The following is an 18,009-nucleotide window of genomic DNA, read 5'->3' on the forward strand; positions in this document are numbered from 1 at the left end:
CTTTATATGAATTATAATGCTCATTATGTTTATTTTTGCACTGGATGACTCCAAATATGTAGGAGAACTGTTTTAGACAACACACATGCTTGTGTAGCATTGCTGTGGGTGTAATATCAATAAATATGACATTATTATTTTGATTATTGGCAAAAGCGTCTGGACTTTTTTTTGAAACAATGTATGTATTTTGTCAACTGTATAAGTTATAAATACTATCGGTCGATTAATCGGTTATCGGCAAATTCGGCCCAACCTAGCTATCGGTATCGGTAAAATCCACTATCGGTCGACCTCTAGTATGAAGACTACTTACTATCAGAATTACTATTTAGAATCTGCGTCCTACTGTTTATTTTCTGGGGGAGCGGTAAGTCCGCCTGCTGAGCCCCGGTAATCAGCATGAGTGACGAATGAATTGTAAATCCTTAATGTTAATTACAAAGCAGTTTGCCATCCCTTTTCCATGGATCTGACACCTGATGGGCTGTGCTGATTTCAGACAGTAGTCACCCACGGGAGCTACATGAGGTCAGCCCGCAACGATTAACGTTACTGTTGGCTGAGATACAGCCGAGTTTCCCTGGTGCGGAGCTTTGCCTCCAACACGACAGTTATTACATGTTCAATTGTCACATTAGGAGGCATAGGAATAGCTAAATTTGACGCCCAGATCAACAGAGAGCCGGCGAATGAGAGAGAAACCACCTCTAACTGCTAAACTAAAGTAGCTCATAACAGCGTGTAAACATTAAACACCTGTGTGGTTAGCAAGGAAGTCGCTAAAAGGAGATCGCTATGAGTGCTTGAGTGAACTAGTGTAACATTAGGTTTAAATGTAAAGTGAATAATTAGCCACTGTAATGATGAATATAACAAAAAATACTGCGGCGAGCTATCGTAGCAAGACGCTATCAACACAGAAGCATGTCAGCACTTCAGCCAAGCAGGAGGCTGGACAGGACAGCCGAGCCGGTGTAGTTTCATTGATGAAAGTGAAAGCCACTCCGCAGATCCATTATATGTTATGTGCAATTACGTATTCAATGTAACCTGTCAGACTGGCGATGAAAATATTAGAGATCGGCCAAGCCTATGTGGTGGTCAACAAAAAAATAGATGCAATGTGCAAAACATGCGGGTTGAAAATTACAGCAAGAACTTCCAACTTCGTTAGACATTTGAAAATGTACAAAGAACAGTAACGTTAAGTCGAGGCTAAATCATTTAATCAACAGAGGCGCCGTGTCGGCAAAGTGTCGTGGGTTCCCTCCCTAACCCGTACATAAGTCTAAGTAACAGAAATTGTGCAACCTTGCGAGTGAATGCAACTGTTTATGCCTTTTTTATGTTGTTTTATGCAAACTGTGGTGTTCTCTCTCAAACACATGCACACACAAAGTTTATTCATAAAGTGAGTGTTTTCTTCTTTTATATTTATCTTTTTAATTTATGTAGATATAAAACATTATGAACGTGAAGTGTCTGTGTTATTAAATGCAGTAGCACTTGGTAAAACTTGTTTAAAATAAATAAATACACATTTGAAAAGACCTTCATGATTTGTGTAAAGTTTTTTAGATTTGGGACTTCAGTGCAAAGACTTGACACTTAAGACTTGCAAAACAGTGACTTGGTCTCACCTCTGGTATGTGGCCCCAGATGTTTGCTTCAGAACAAATGGACAAGAGTGAATGTGTTTCCAGACTGATCTCATGAAGTGGCGTATGTATGACATGTTATCAAGACGCATACTCGCTTTTCAGCGTGTTTATCAATGCCATTTGGCCTCCATTGACTTACATTACAACCCCGTTCTTCTTTTCCTAAACCCAACTCGTCCGCTGTATACGGCGCTCAAAATGTGTACAGATAACACACCACTTGGCTTTAGAAAGTGGCGTGTATGTTTACGTCCGCTGTATACAGCGTAGACATACACGCGGATAGCTCAAAATGCGTACAGATAACACGCCACTTTGCTTAAGAAAGTGGGCGTGTATGTTTACGCGAAGTCATGATGTCATGTTGGTGTTTCAGTGTCACAATTACCACAAAGGAGTAGAGCTGGGAGGACTGTGCGCGTAGTTCTGGTCTGCATTCGCCAACACACAGCCTAACTGGACCTGGAGCACTTCCTTTAGGAGCCGCAGTCATCTCACACACAATCCTGTCAAAACAAAAGACACAAATGCAAAAGGTGCAAAGAAACGAGCGTGCAACAGATCATCGTGCACACAAGTAATAACACAAGCCAGGCACACAGCAGAATCACTGCACTGTATCACATTTGTTCTGAATTGCACAGGGACAAGATGGCCTGTGCTGGCCAGTGTGATTGAGGCAGACTTTCATAGAAGTTGTGGGTCAATACAGAGGGCCATCTTTCTTCCTAATGGGAAACCTATAACAGCAATATAACTCAAATGATAAACTACACCCCTCCCCATCTTCAGCACGATTGTCACCCACCATTACCTCCGGTTGCCATGACAACATAAGGGTTTCTTCAATAAATCAGTATTGCCTGCCAGGTCAATAAGATAAAGAGTGCCATGAATAAGTCATTATAGCAACTGACCCCATGCCGAAATTAATGGTTGTAACAGTTGTAATGCCATGTTTTAAAGCACTGTGTGTGCCAAATGAATGGCCCTGCTGAATGCATTGCTCTGCTCAACAAACTCTGCGTTTCCCTTTACAATAAGAGCACCCAATGAATCGTCCCTGACCATCCCTTCTATTCATACATCACGAGAGTTTTCCAATTTTCTGCTGGCATGTTCTTTTCTTTTTCTTTTTTCTTTTTTTACAAGGATATAAATAAAGTCCCTGCAGCCTGAGCCCAATCGCATTACATGGCTGTGAGAGAAACACATGGCTAACAGATTGTCCCTGCAGTCAGCGACATGCAGCGCATTTCAATTACAGCTGTGCCGACAGCCTCATAACGACAACGAAACAAAGACTGTCTCTTCCTTTGGCTCTGACTGCACCAGAGCAATGCAAAGCCCCCCCACACAATCCTACAACCTGATGAGGCATCATGGGCTCCAGCTTATTCACAGATTCTGCTCGTGACTGTGAGAAAAATGGTGTGAGAGAGGAAAAGTGTGTGTGTGTGTGTGTGTGTGTGTGTGTGTGTGTGTGTGTGTGTGTGTATATACAGTATGTCTATGTACAGTACAGTATGAATCCATGCATGTCTGGGCAGGAGAGGAGTCTCTCTTACTGTTCTGCAGTGATGTATCCCTCCTCCTGTGGGATGCACTGCATACCCGCCACCTCCACGTTACCCTCCAGCTCAGAGAAGGACAGACCCAGGTTCAGGCCCTGGATGGTGACCAGTGTGCCCCCCTCCAGAGGTCCTGCCACTGGGCTCACCTACATAGGAAGGAGAAGAAAGTAAAAAAGGGTGAAGAAAGGATTTGACGTACAGTGATAGGTTCTCAGGCTATTCTTTTATAAATAAACACTTTTAGGCAACACTTGTCTTTCTGTGAGTTTATTCTATCACCAGCAGATGGACTCACAATAACACACATACGTCAAAGTGCATGTTTGCTCGAATGAGTGAGGATAGCAGTGAGAGCCTGTTATTTATCCAGCTTCAGGGTCAAGCATTATCATTTCACAGACATGTCCCTTAAGTCTGAAAAGAACAGAGAACAGCTGAAAACGACCAAGATTTAAAAAGTGTATCGTTAAATTGTGCCTTTGAACTGGATAAAAGTCCATTTCTGACAGAGCTTCTGGCGGGTACACACAGATGCTGACACGTGTGTGAGAGAGAAAACATACAGCTACATCACCTGAATGATTGAGAATCTACACGGACACACTTCCCACAGTCTCTGTGTAATCTCCATGTAAACATTAAGTAGATTTACCTTAAGTCACATACTGCAGGGGTTTATTCAAAAAGCCTTGAAATCCACTATAATTCAAAACAAACTTTAATGAATAATGCAGTGCATGACAAAACCTTGAGAAACCTATTCACAGTGTAAAGTTAACCATCCCAGCAGGAAGCCTTGAGACCTACAGAGCAGAACAGGATCAATGCCGGAGCAACACTCCCTCTACTCTCAAGCAGCACTCGGTGGTTGATTCATTCTGCTGCAGCTCCCTCAGAAGCACTAATAATGTGACGGGGACATCAAAGGCTCGCGGCTCTTTGAAGTGGAAGAGCCTCGCATCTCTGTGCCTGACCCACTGTGCCCTATTCATGAGAATGAACAGGAGTTTGTGACATAAAAGATCCATCACCACTCCCTAAACAGACTGAATTCATTTAGCTGTCAAGCACTTAAGGTATTCAGCCTGTGTGGGATAAAATGTAAGCTAGTCTCAGGTAAACAGGCACTTGGATGGGAAATTGGAAGGTAGCCACGGATAAAATGTGTTCGTTGTTGACATTTACATACTACCAGGAATATCCAACAAGATGTCTTGGCATATTGTTTTCTGATACTAAGAGGTTCAGATGGTTGAAGAAACAGGTTTGTTCAAAGCCTTTAGCCCCCAAACTCTTCCAGTAAAGAACAATAGAACTTAAATAGCGGTTTCCGGAAGTAAAAACTATTAATAATCTCCACAGGAAATTTGGTTATGCCTGCACTATATTTACATAGGAACACAACTACAGTATATGATCCTGTAGAAGTCAACCTAATTTTTTTAAGAGATCTTGTTTTTTCCCACATTTCTGAAAAAGCACAAAACTATCCAACAATCCTAAGCTGAGATCTACTAATCAAATGTTATTGTTACACCATTGTGACACTTATCCACTCAGCTGGTAACCAGAGCAGAGTGAAATAAAGTAGTTTCAGCTATTTTAACAACCTGCTTCACCTTGGTTTTTCTGTCAAACATGCCTTGCACATCAGTCAATGAGTTTGCTTTTGTTTGTTTATTGCTAACAAAACCCCTGAAATAAGACTATGCCTCCCTTCTATCTTCAATTTAATTTTTTGACTGATGACTGACTGACTGGGCAACAGCCCAAACAAACAATCAACAGACCTCAGTAATGCGCGGGTTGGTACACTTGACATTCCTGGCAGAAAGGTCCAGCCAGCGGCTAGCATAGGGGGAGATGGGAGGACAGTGCTGCTTCATGGTGCATCGGCCCTCACCGCTGCACCAGCCACACTGGAACTTTCTCTCCGCCCGCAGACACATGCCACAGCTGTCCCGCTGGGCGCTGCACTTGTAGAGGTGCACTGTGGGAAAACACAGGATATCTGCTCAGTTAAAATATCAAGTCATTTCACTTTTCAATATTGACGATTTTGGAGAATGTCACTGCTATGAATAGGCTATCAAAGCAAATGTCAAGCATAGAATATTCTGTAAAAACACCAGCAGGGAGTCATGTTACAAGTTAGTCTGATCAAAATACTAATCAACCAATCAGAACACATCCTTAAACAGAAGTTATTTACAGTCAACTCCAAAAAAAAACGAGAAGGGTCTAGCTGCAGAGCTCCAGGTTTGGGCCCACCTTCTCCTCCGGACCCTTGGATCCCCAGCTTGGAGAAAGCTGTGACATCTGAAATTGTGTACGCCAGTCGCCAGAGACGATACGATCAGGATACTACAGCCTGCCTCATAGTTCATTAGTTTGGATAAGCCAAACAACCTCTACCAATAACACCAAGGTAAAACATGCAACCTTAATACTGTATGTCGATACTGTAACTTAGGGATGCACCGAATCCAGGATTCGGCCGAATATTGGGCTTTTTGACGGGGTTCGGTTTCTGCCGAACCTTAAACATTTTTTCCATCGAACCGAACCCGACGCTTGCACTACGTGCGCTACGCTGGTCGACGTAATGACGCCGCCGTTGATTACAGGAAGGTGTTTACGTAGGTGGACCATTCAATGCAGTAGGCTATGAGAAAGTGAAAATGGAATTCGTGAGCAAAAAAGTGTTGTTGACTTTCAGTCAAAAGAAGGCGAGCTACATGTTCAATTTGCAATGCCGATTTGCCTCGTGGTGGCAAGGACCCTAAACAATACACAACATCGCCGCTGTTAAAACATTTGCATATGGAACATCCGAAAGAATACGACTTGCGCATGAAGGAATCTACAGACAGCAGCCAAAATGCAGCAACTTCAGGTACGGCAGAAGGACAGTCACAGCTAAAAACCTGTGTTAGTTAACCAGACGACCATTAGTAGACTACTTTATGGGATTATAAATCTATAGGGCTAATATTTTAGATATTGATTTGATCTTGAGATAGGGTAAACATAGGCCTATGGTAATTGTCAAAATAGTTTTTCCCACTTGTCTTCCTGGCATAATGTTGCCTATTTTTTTTTTTTTTTTTTAGTAGATACCTTTTTTTTTACAGTTAAAATGAAAAATACACTGCTGTGGACGTTGTTTACTTCATTAATGATTTTTACTGTGTTAATGGACTGAGGATGGGAGTAGGATGCGGTATTGGGATTCGGCAGAATCTTAACCAGTGGATTCGGTGCATCCCTAAATGTAATAAATGTAGGTAACGTAAAACATTGTGTAACGTAGAACAGCAGCACCCTCTCTCCCACAAAATATGTTGTACTTGCTAGCTTATGTTACGGTATATACAGTTACTTACCTACGTTACGCATTGATATGTGTTGTTTTTAACATTAGGTGACCTAACTTTCAGGTTGTTTACCTTGGTGTCATCGGTGGAGGTTGTGTGGCTTAGTTTATAATGGGACTAACGTTACTTGTACAGTGGCATGGACGTGATACAACATAACCTTCAACAACAATGTTCAACAAGCTTATGAAGTTATTTTTCCTATAATTGTTTTGACCACTGATAACAGCGCTGGACTACCACAAGATTGAATTCGCCACATAACGTTAGCTGCAGTAGCTGTATGCAGTCCCTCCAGGATTTCGCGATGTGGCGATTGCGCCAATTCACGCAAATTCAACCAATCACCGCGAATTTGGTGCGATTCGCAATTTTGACCAATCACCGCAACTTTTCCGCACATTTTACCAATAATCTGAAGTTTCCCGCGACTTCAACCAATCACAGCAGTCCCACGTGCACTCTGAGAGCCAATGACCAATCGGGAGTGAGAACAGGTTGATCAGTTCCTTGTTTTTGATATGAAGACAAGACGTGTGTGCGACTCATTTACCAACAAAACGTACAGTGCAAAACATTTCAGACCATAAGATACATTTTAACATCAATGTAGACTTTAACGATTTAAAAGTCGCTGAAGTTGCTGCCGTTTCCATCCTGTCTGTCGGCTCTCTGCAGCGGGTGGGGCTACTGCTCCGTACCCCCCGCGACTGACGCTTGCACACACACACAGACACACACACACACACACAAACAACACACACACAGTGGATGCAGGAGAAGAAGGAGATGAGACGACACGATGACCTAAATTGAGGACAGCTACGCTCGTTATTGTAAGTGCAATGATAAGTTAAAGTCAATACTTTATCAAACCGTATGAATGTGTCTCCCAGCCCAGGCCAGCATAGGAAAATAACTAACAATGTAAATATCAACAAGCCACTGACAGATATGTTCAAATTTGATTGATTCAATAAATTATTATTTTTTGTCTTAAATCCACCAGCCATTTTAATATTATACCAACATTTACAGCATCCTGAGCCTTTTTGGTAAGGTTACTAGGAAAACTCAGCCCAGAGTAGTTTTATTCTCCCCAAAACAAGTTTCCTTTTTATTTTTAAAGAACTATACAAAAAAAAAAATCGCAACTTTCACTGTCTCCCGCAACTTCATTGCAACAAACATACAAAAGACATTGCAACTTTTATCGCAATTTTTTACAAAAGCTCCGGTGAAATCAGGCATTCTGGGCCGCAACAATCTCAAAAAAAGGCAGCGAAATCTGGGACTGGGACTGTGTATGGGTGGACATCTAATGGTAAGTTAGCAAGTATGCTAGCCCAGCCCGCTGTCTCTCCACCTCTCCCCGCTGCTAGATGACTTTTGCTGGGATGAGATCTGACGACAGGTCTGGATATGAACAGCTGGCTAGTCAGTAATTCCACCATGCTTTCATGCTGCATGAGTATGTGGATAAAGTATCAGGTTGTTCGATTCACTCGTTCCACTCATTTAGTGGCTGGCTGGCTTGCTTAGCTATCTAGCTTGCTAATTCCCCCATTCTTCATGCTACACTGGTTACCACCAAAAAGAGAAAACACTGTGGCCATTTCATTCGAATGAAATGACATTAAGTAAATAAACTTAATGTTTATTTACGTGAATAAATCTTTAATACATTATAACTCGTCCGTGAACATTGTTTCTGCTTGAGTCACGTCAGATAGATTTACATTGGCAAAAAAGACTAAAACTCCCATGATCCTACACTACTTCAAGACAGCATCTTATATTATGATTGAGAGACCCGTAGCGGTGATTTTTAGGTCGGCCTGAGCCTGGAGCTCTGCAGCAGGACACTATTGAAAATAACTGGCTACAACCATGGACAGTCAACTAGGGAATTCCATAATACTCATAAAAAGTTTGTTTAAATTCCTTTATCTTAATAAAAAAAATTCAAAGTAATCCAATAAACCTCTTCTTTGAAGTTTGTCACTTACATCCTCTCCCGTATAAGTAGCCTATAGTTATGCCCATATAAAGTAACTTACCTACGTAATGACAAGGCCTTATAAAATTCATGGCCATCACTGTGTATATCCTTGGCTATGGGGATGTATTTAATATACAACCCACAATGACAACTGACAAACACCTTTTCTCGCATGATGATGGAGAGGAAACCAAGAGCAGCTGTGAGAGTCAAACTGAGCAAATATGAAGATTCACCCTTCACCCCTCTGGGCACACAAGTAATTGGGTGCTTTTTTGACAACACTCCCTGCTATTGTGAACTTTATCTTAAGGCCTTTTGGGAGCCTTGAAGCGGTCTCTATGACCCATCTATCCTCTGTGGATTGAGTGCTTTACACTTCTCTGGCCTGGCAGTGATGGATGGCAAAGGCACCTTTAATCTTCTCGGGATTGTCGATGATGAAATTGCCGTTCCATACGATGGAGAGGTCCACTGCCAGGTCACTGATCTTCACACCCTCGTACATGTACTGAAAAGAAGAAACAGAGAGTGAGGGATTGTGCGGTAAGTGGATCCAGAGAGAAAGTCAAAGTGAGACAGAGGATAGAGTAAAAACAAAAATACAGAGAGAAAGACAGAGTGGAGGAATATGAGATGATGAAAGGGCAGCAGACAGACAAGGCTTTTAACCATCTGTCATTTCTGCTATGGTTGTCTGCTCCTCTCCTCTTTGACATGTAGGGACCCAAACCCTGACTGGGGTGGCCGATCATCCACATCTGAGGAAAATGGCCTTTTCATTCATTGTCACAGAGTAGCAATGTACTGTATGCTTTGCATTGAAATTTATCCTGTGACTTGCATTGTGCAACAATAATCTCCTGTATTAATCCCAACATCACTGTTATGCTTTGTGAACACTATACTGTAGGTTTAGTCAGACAATATGCTGCTTACTAGACAAGCTAGTATTGAGTATATAGCCATTAAAAAAAAAGTCTTTTCTTCCTTCCCTGTCAATCTTCTTTCTCTCACATGCTTTCCACCTTTCCTCATCCCTCTCACTTTCCCTTTCCTTTACTTTCTCCTTAGTATGCTCAACACCTCAGGCGGTATTCACTGATGTACCCTATGTACCTTGCCTACACAGCATCCAAGCTGTCTGCCTCATTTGACAGCTGTGAGACTCCCACTGGGAGTGTTTGAGGTCATACCGAGCTGTTCTGGCACTGCACGCTGGTGCTGTTGAAGCGCAGCGCTGTGACACGGTGGCTGACACCCTGCACATGCACCACACACTCGTAGCCCCGCTGGCCTGACTGCGGCTGGGGAAGGTTTCGGGCCCTCAGGGTGATGGGCCGGACCTCACCGGCCGGAAGAAGAATTTCCCCAGAGTGAAGGAGCTGAGGGCAGTCCTGTGAAAACAGCACACACACACACACACACACACACACACACACACACACACACGTAATTGTTCTATTCACAGTAAGAAAACATGCATGCTTGATTCATGTTGTCCCTGCTGTTTAGCCTTAACATTACCGATGCATAATACACAAGTAGTATTTTCATATCTTCAGAGATTAATTGATTTATCTACAAACGTTTCTATAGTATGTAGGTATCAAGGGTGGACTGGCCATCTGGCATACCGGGCACTTTCCCAGTGGGCCAACGTGCTTTTTGGGCCAACCACCAACACTTTTTTTATTTTACTTTTCATTTTTTTAATTTTATTTTTTTTTTTAAAAATAAAAGTGGTAGGCCTAGATCAGCGGCCCATTGTTTTTTCCATTGACACTAGGCTGCTGGCCCAAAACACTTGGACACTAGTCAAAAATATCACATAGGCTAGGTTCTTTTTTTCTGACAGACGCGGCCCATGAAACATCATATCTTTACACAGAACCCTCTTTGGGATTTCTGCCTGCATGCAGTTTTAGTGTGCATCTGCCAGGCTAGAATAGTGCTAGAGATCATGGAGAAGAAACGCAATGGAAGTGCAGAGCTGCGTGAGAAAAAGAAACAGGCCCTTCAGGCAGACGCTGCCAAATGTGTCAAATTGACAGACATGTTTTTCGGCAGTAGCAGGACCTTCATCAGCTCCCGTGGCTGATGATAGTAGTGGTGGTGGTGTCAGTGTCGGCGGCAGTGGCATGCACAGTGAGGAGGAGACTCAGGAGGAGAGGGACAGAGATGAGGGAGTGAGGGTAGAACCTGCGGTAAGCAGAACTCCCCTTAAACCACTTTGCCCCTTGATAAAACTGAGCCAAAAACAAGTGGTGGACAAACTGTTGATGATAACACTACAACCAGTGATGGGAGTAACACGTTACAAAAGTAACGCAATTACAGTAGGCTAATGTATTCCTTTTTGCTGTAACGCAGTAATATAATGCATTACTAATAAAATGTCGGTAATATACCCGTTACAATCTCAGTAACGCGAGTTACAACGCATTTTAACCCGACATTTAGTGACGTTTGTTTTTTTTAAGAATTCACCAACACCGCGAAACATTTTGGCACAGTGAGTTTTTTACGCTGCATTGAAGCGAGCTGTCCCATCACTGTTCCTGTTGTCAGAGCCAGAACCAGAGATGGTAGGCTAGGGACATCTGTGTCCTGTCAGTGCCGACAGCAATGTGACCGAGCAACTGACAGATAACATGTCGGGAATTAATGTTTAGTCTTGCTACACGTAATATCATTACATTTTATCAGCGGTGGAAAGTAACTATACCGTAGGTTACTCCAATTCAATTGTAAGGTGCTTTTGAGTATTTTCATTTTCTCCTACTTATTAGGCTATTTCCACTCCACCACAATTCAGAGTCAAGTAGGCTATTGTACGATTTACCTAACTATTTATTTTATAGCTTTAGTTACTTTGCAGATTCAGATTAATAATACAAAATAATATGAATAAATTATGATGTATATAGTGGATAAAGATGAGACTTTGTTGATCCCGCGGTGAAATTCACAAGCTACCTGCCAAGTCATACTTCCGCTTTTATTTTGGTGAAAGTAACTCAAAAGTAACGCAAAAGTAGTGTAAAGCATTACAATTCAGAGACAGTAATATTGTAATATAACTAATTACTCTCAAATGACAGTATGTAATCAATAATGTCAACTCTCATTGATTCTTGCTTACTCATTACATGGTGTTAGTAGTTTTAAGGAGTAGGAGTTGGTATACATATTCAGGGGAGTGCAAGGACGGGTGGTATTTGTAATCTTATGTGGTGGGCCAGTCTGGGCCAAAATGCCAGGACCGATTCTTGGTCCCAGTCCGTCCCTGGTAGGTATCTACTATCTATTTGTCTATTTATGTGTCCCTCTCTACTACGAATGTAGTACAGGGATTAATGGGGCAAACAAATTTCTAATCCAAATACAGTTTGCATTCAAATGCTACATGTTACACTTTCCACTACAGTAAACTTTATATAAGACTGAGACTATGCTCCATTGTGAACAAGTACTACTATATATATATACTGTATATATACCATTATATTAGGTTATTTAGGACTGTACTTTCTGTCAATGTATTTATTAAATCTTTGATTATCTAAATTAATATTAATACTATTTTTTAAGCATTTTGTAACCCTTTCACTGGCCCAATCAGTCATTTATAGCCACCCTAGCGGTATGGCTCTAGGGATGGCAATGACAATCAGTCGTCCAACCCCTTCGGGCCAGACTGAAATATCCTAAAAACTATTGCCATTAAGTTTGATACAGATATTCATGGTGCTCACAGGATGAATTATTTTTTTTCTTTTTCTTTTTTTAAGATTCTTTTTTGGGCATTTTTAGGCCTTTATTTGACAGGACAGCTGAAGACATGAAAGAGGAGAGAGAGAGAGGGGGAATGATATGCAGCAAAGGGCCGCAGGTCAGAGTCAAACCCGGGCCCGCTGCATTGAGGAGTAAACCTTTATATATGGGTGCCCGCTAGTCTGGCTATCACCAGACCAAGCTCAATCTATTAAGATTGAACATTAGTCTGGGGAGTCTGCTCTGTATTTTCTACTGCACAAGAGGCATGATCAACGGGCATAGTTCAAATGACTCTACGCAATTGGATAGTCCTTCAACCAATCAGACCAACGATCCGGGTCATGTAGCAGCGACAGCGGCATCAACGTTGTAACAGAAGCAGGATAGATAAATGTACAGGGGCCTGTTGCACAAAAGTAGAATGAAGAAATCCAGGATAACTGAAAAAGCGCAACTTGATTTAGTGTGGTTTGCTCATCGCGGCTTAATCGGTTGCACGTTTGCCGAGCCAGGATGAGAAGGTGAAGCTATGTCAAGCCAGATGTAGATAGCTGGGATAAGTGCACGTTCACGGCTTTCTTAAATAGACCACGGTATCGATCACAGATTTACTGATGCAGAAATGGAGAAGCAGCAGCTTCTAATGGAAAATTACGAGGAGGTGAAACATATAATAGGGAAATACGGCTGTTGTTATCAGACAGAGAGAAAAAAGTTTGAATGCGTAAGGATTTTAAAAAATCTACTTAGGGCCTACTAGTCACTCCACATTTTTACAAAGTTGTACACTCTGTTTTAATTGCTTTTAATATGCTTGTTTTATGTGTTGGTTTTATTGCTGTATCTGTTTTTATGTGCTAAATGTGCTGGTTTTACTGTAAAGTGTCTTTGAGTAGCCAGTAAAGCACTATATAAATAAAATGTTTTATTATTTAGCTTACTTTGCCTTAAAAGTGAGCAGAGGGAATTAATGTTCCTTGGGAAATTTACCCTAAGGACTAGGCTTAATTCCAAACCCTTATTCATAATGCGAGAATATGTTTTACAACCATATGCACCAATCTCTATAAGCAATAGCAATGGCTGGGTTTAATTCAACTTCAACTTGAATATCCCGGCTTAATCCCTTATCCTGGTTTTGTGCAACAGGCCCTTGGTTTCCAGCCTGAGCTGCAGGGCAAAATCAAATCGCCGGCAGATCGGGCTGGGTGCAGTCTAGGCGCCCGCTCTACCAACTAAGCTATCCGGGTGCCCCACAGGATGAATGCTAATGACTTTAGAGATCCCCTGACTTTTCCTTTAGCACCACCATGGGTTGAATTGTTTGGTATTTAATAAAAAAGTATTTTAGTCTTAACTATTCAAAAGATTGCCATTACATTTGGTACAGACAACTTGTAATAACTTTGATGATCCTCTAACTTTTCATTTAGTGCCATCATCAGGTCAAAATTCAAAATTGTCCAGTACATTGGTTTATTGTTGTTGTTAATGTGAGCATGTTAGCATGCTGATATTAGTATTTACCCACAATACTGTTGTGCCTAAAATAAACGCTAGCATGGCTGTAGACTCTTTGGTGGGGCTTTAGTTTTACATTTAAAACTTGGATTGTGCCTGCAAGGTGTGTCACAGAGAAACAGATAAAGGGTGCTCTGGAAAGCTACACTTTAATCAGCTAATGAAACTGTAACTCTCTTTATGTTAATGGGAAAGGCAGTACCTCTGAGGCGTTGACTCTTCCCTCCTGGAAAGAACAGCTGCTGGGGTCGTGGGTACACAGGTTGCGGTATTTACACCAGTGGCAGCGGAAAGTGCTGTTTACACAGGACAGACATCTGCAGGACGAAATGAACACATTACTACATGCAGCAACCTTTTAATGATGCCTCCTGTATATTGAGTTGCTCTGCATTCGTGTAGTATGTAAAAAAGAAAAAAAAGATGAATCCCTCTTTGTTTCCTACCCATCATCTAGGCTACATATTCCTCTCTGGGGTGAAGAAGGTTGAAAAAGGGAGACTGATGAAGGATTATAGCTTTCTGTTGAGTTTATCATGCCAGTGATGTTCCCATTTTCTATGCAGACAGCAGTGAATGGTAGTCTTTTTGTCGTATATGACCATAAATGACCTTAAGTCTTTCAGGTGTAACTATTGGAGTGTCCCTGTCACTTAAAATCGTTTTAAAGCAATTACAATTAAACAGTGTTATATAAAAAGATGTAAAGGTCATACAGTGTCCTTGTTCTGAGCTTTTCATTTCATAATTCATGAATCTTTTTTTTTTTTTACATTATGTTGATTTGTATTTCTGATTTCTGACTACAGTACATTTCACCTATCCAACTCTGGATTATATACTAATGCTTGAATGAAAGTGACAACTAAAATATTTGATGGGTAGAATTGCACAACATCTTTGGCTCTGATTCAGTGAACTACAGCCAACATTGTGGATTAAAGTTGGGCTGAAACAACCCTGATAGACTGGTTTTAGTCACTTTTCGTTCAGCAAATGGAGCTGATTTTCATCCAATTTTTGGTGGAGACCTGAGACTTAAAGAGATAAGTGAATAGTGATGGGTGATGCACAGCTGTTGATATACAGTAACAAACAGAGCAATTGGAGAGCTGAAAATTGAACATGTTCTATTTTTCTTTGTGGGGGGGCAGAGACTTTACTGTGTATAATAGAGGTGTACCACTGTGCAGAAACCTGATCCCTGCACTATCAAAGTCTATTCTCCTGAATTTGGTCATGCAATAAGATGAAACCATGAGGAAACTATAAAACACTAGCAGCACTCCAATACTCATAGCAAGCTACAAATGGCAATAAATGTAGTGCAGCGCCATTACAATTTTATATTAATTAGCTGCCTAGGGCCAGTATGGATATAAAATTGTGTGTGTGTGTGTGTGTGTGTGTGTGTGTGTGTGTGTGTGTGTGTGTGTGTGTGTGTGTGTGTGTGTGTGTGTGTGTGAGTGAATTTAGGGGGTTGGGTATTAATAGAACCGGACTGGCAGGGAGCTGCAAACACTGGATAATTAATTATGGAGGGTGATGTGATGGTGGAGGAGGTGGTGCTGGGTTAGGAGTGTGTTTGGTTTGAAATATTAATCACAGGAGTTCACAGGGTCACTCTGCAGCTAATGAAGGCCGTATTGGTGTGGGGCGGATGTGATGAGCTTCCAACTGTTACTCTCTAATGGCTTAATATGGTTATATTAGGGCATTCATGTCACAGTCAAAGAATAGGTGACATGTATATCCATCCACTGTGAGCTAATTTCCAGGGTTTGGCTATGAATAAACCATTCAATAGGGAACTTTGTTTGGTTTTGAGGATCAAAACTGACTCAGAGCTAGCTTTCTTTCTATTAGACAAGTAACGTTACATGCAAAGCATGCGAAATATATTGTGATATTGTGGTTTTAGTTGGCTAATGTTAGCTTGGTTGCTAACGCGGACGAACTGCTAGCTAGCTAACATAGCTAGTACTGTCTTGAGTGTATAACGTCAGCTAATTCATCCAGACTCCTGGGGCTGATCTGACTGGTAAATTTGTAAGCTTGCCATTTTCAAATAAGTTTATCAGCTAATGTTACGAAGCAACCAACGCTAGATCCATGCCACGCAGCTAAGATACAGCTAGCTGGCTAACCTTAGCTTCATGTGACTGTTTTGGCCGATGCCCAGGATGCTTACTCTTACCTACGGAGTGCGGGAATGTGCGCGAGAGCAAGGAACAGGATGCTGACTGCAGTTCACCTAACCAGTGTCATTAATAACAAGGATTTTTTGCAAATCCCACATATTACCTTTAAAGATTGGTCCAACTCTCAGTAGCCTCAAAATAGAGAGAAAGTGTTTCTTTCCCTCTCTCATCTTACTGTACTGTTCAGAATGTGGATGAAAAAGTAATAATTTCACGATAAATGTCTTTCAAGAAACTAATTCAACATTGTGTCATTTTACCTTTTTGGAGATTTGTTAACTGCGCAACTCATTACGTTGCTGATTATCAGACATCTTTTAAAGCTGACAAATGCTGCTAATTGACATTCATCCTAATAAGATCCACCTTTGTAGCAATGTTTGTAATTGCTATTTAGATAGAGAAACACTCAGTCATAGTTTTACGATAAATACAGTTGACATTAGCATAATGGCTCAAAGTCAAAGCAGCTTCCCTGCCCAGTCAGAAAGAGCTTATATTGGTAAGACAAAACAGATGAGTATTTAAATTAAAGTCCTCTTTAATTTACATTATTTTATCCCCCCTCAAGGCACCAGAGCAAGGCTAAAAATCCAAAAATGCTCAACACAAACAATTCTCTGGTGGGGCCACTTGGGACAAAGTCAAGGAAGAAAGGAGTGTGTGTGTTTGAGTCTACTGCTTATCTATTCAGGGGGCCTCGGGGACTGCTGGCCTATACAGCGAAGCACACTCAGTTACACCAGTAAAACTGCTCTATTACGAACACTGCAGGTCTACTAGGCAGTTTCTAGGTGGGACTATGAATAAGGTATTGCATTAAAAGAGCATATGCTTCAGGAATTAAAAAAAAAATAAAGATCATTGGGTATTTTTCAGTAACTGATAGAAAAACTGTAGCTATTTGTATTTAAAGCCATAAGCAGTAAGCCCACAAACCAGTTTAAACAAAGTCGAAACAAACAGGCCATGGTAAATGCATCATGTTGATTTAAATGAAACCTGACAGATAAATTGAACTCAGAGGTTATCTAACAGCCCAATCTTAAGTGGAATTGTGAGCATCAGTACATCATTGCCCTAAATTAAGTCGTGCTCCTCCATCTATTGAACAAATCAAAGTGTGTGTGTGTGTGTGTGTGTGTGTGGGGGGGGAGGGAGGGAGGGAGGGGCTTGGCGGTGGCAGCTGGACTCACGTTTGATGGGTGCTGCAGTTGTAGAACTTCACCTCTGTGCTGGCAACCATTTGACCCGTCTCCTTTGAGTTCAGACGAAGCTCTATGCCAGCCCAGTCTGAGAGAGAGAGAGCATAATGAGTGAAAGGACGGAAAGAGGGAATTAAAAATATGCGGGAGAGTCGATGACAGAGAGAGAACAACGGGAAAAAGAGACAGAGAGAGAGAGAGAGAGAGAGAGAGAGAGAGAGAGAGAGAGAGAGAGAGAGAGAGAGAGAGAGAGAGAGAAAGAGAAAGAGGGAGAGAGTAAGAGAGAGATGAAAAAGATGGGTCAAAGAACAAAAACAGTGAACGAAAAGAGGAGGTCAAATTGAGAAAACAAATGTTAATACTTTTATCACACTTCTGTAAAGAGCCACCTGGAGTCTACGTCACTGCAAGGGCACGTTGCTGTTGTCGTAGGAATGCCTTCAGTCAGAAACTTCAATTGAAGGATTACTGTGTATGCTCTGAGAAAATTCTACTGCTCCTTGGTACTTATCAAACTCTTTGGATAAACAAAAAATGCAAGGTGGTCCATCTGAAAAGACGGCTGTTTCTTGTGTCTGGAATATTGGTATTCTTAGTTTTTCACCTGACATTGGCATCACCATTACTCTGTATATTTAAAGTTCCCATGGCATGAAAATTTCACTTTATGAGGTTTTTTAACATT

The 18,009-nt window shown here is 41.4% G+C and overlaps 1 protein-coding gene across 2 annotated transcripts in view; it reads right to left on the reverse strand.

Annotated features, from left to right (window-relative positions):
* Window positions 1-18,009, reverse strand: part of LOC116051497 (plexin-A2-like) — a 95,952-nt gene that overhangs the window by 28,429 nt on the left and 49,514 nt on the right. For both annotated transcript variants that reach the window (XR_004897563.1, XM_031301964.2), the window contains exons 8-14: window positions 17,316-17,412; window positions 14,121-14,235; window positions 9,814-10,014; window positions 9,032-9,128; window positions 5,029-5,228; window positions 3,233-3,384; window positions 2,053-2,170 (exon numbers count right to left, since the gene is read on the reverse strand). Coding sequence is in view for 1 of the 2 variants with exons in the window: in XM_031301964.2 (XP_031157824.1) it covers window positions 2,053-2,170; window positions 3,233-3,384; window positions 5,029-5,228; window positions 9,032-9,128; window positions 9,814-10,014; window positions 14,121-14,235; window positions 17,316-17,412 (980 nt within the window). In the remaining variant the exon portion in view is untranslated. The remainder of the gene's footprint in view (window positions 1-2,052; window positions 2,171-3,232; window positions 3,385-5,028; window positions 5,229-9,031; window positions 9,129-9,813; window positions 10,015-14,120; window positions 14,236-17,315; window positions 17,413-18,009) is intronic.

The sequence above is a fragment of the Sander lucioperca genome, chromosome 6 (genome assembly GCF_008315115.2).
Source record: "Sander lucioperca isolate FBNREF2018 chromosome 6, SLUC_FBN_1.2, whole genome shotgun sequence".
Lineage (NCBI taxonomy): Eukaryota > Metazoa > Chordata > Actinopteri > Perciformes > Percidae > Sander > Sander lucioperca.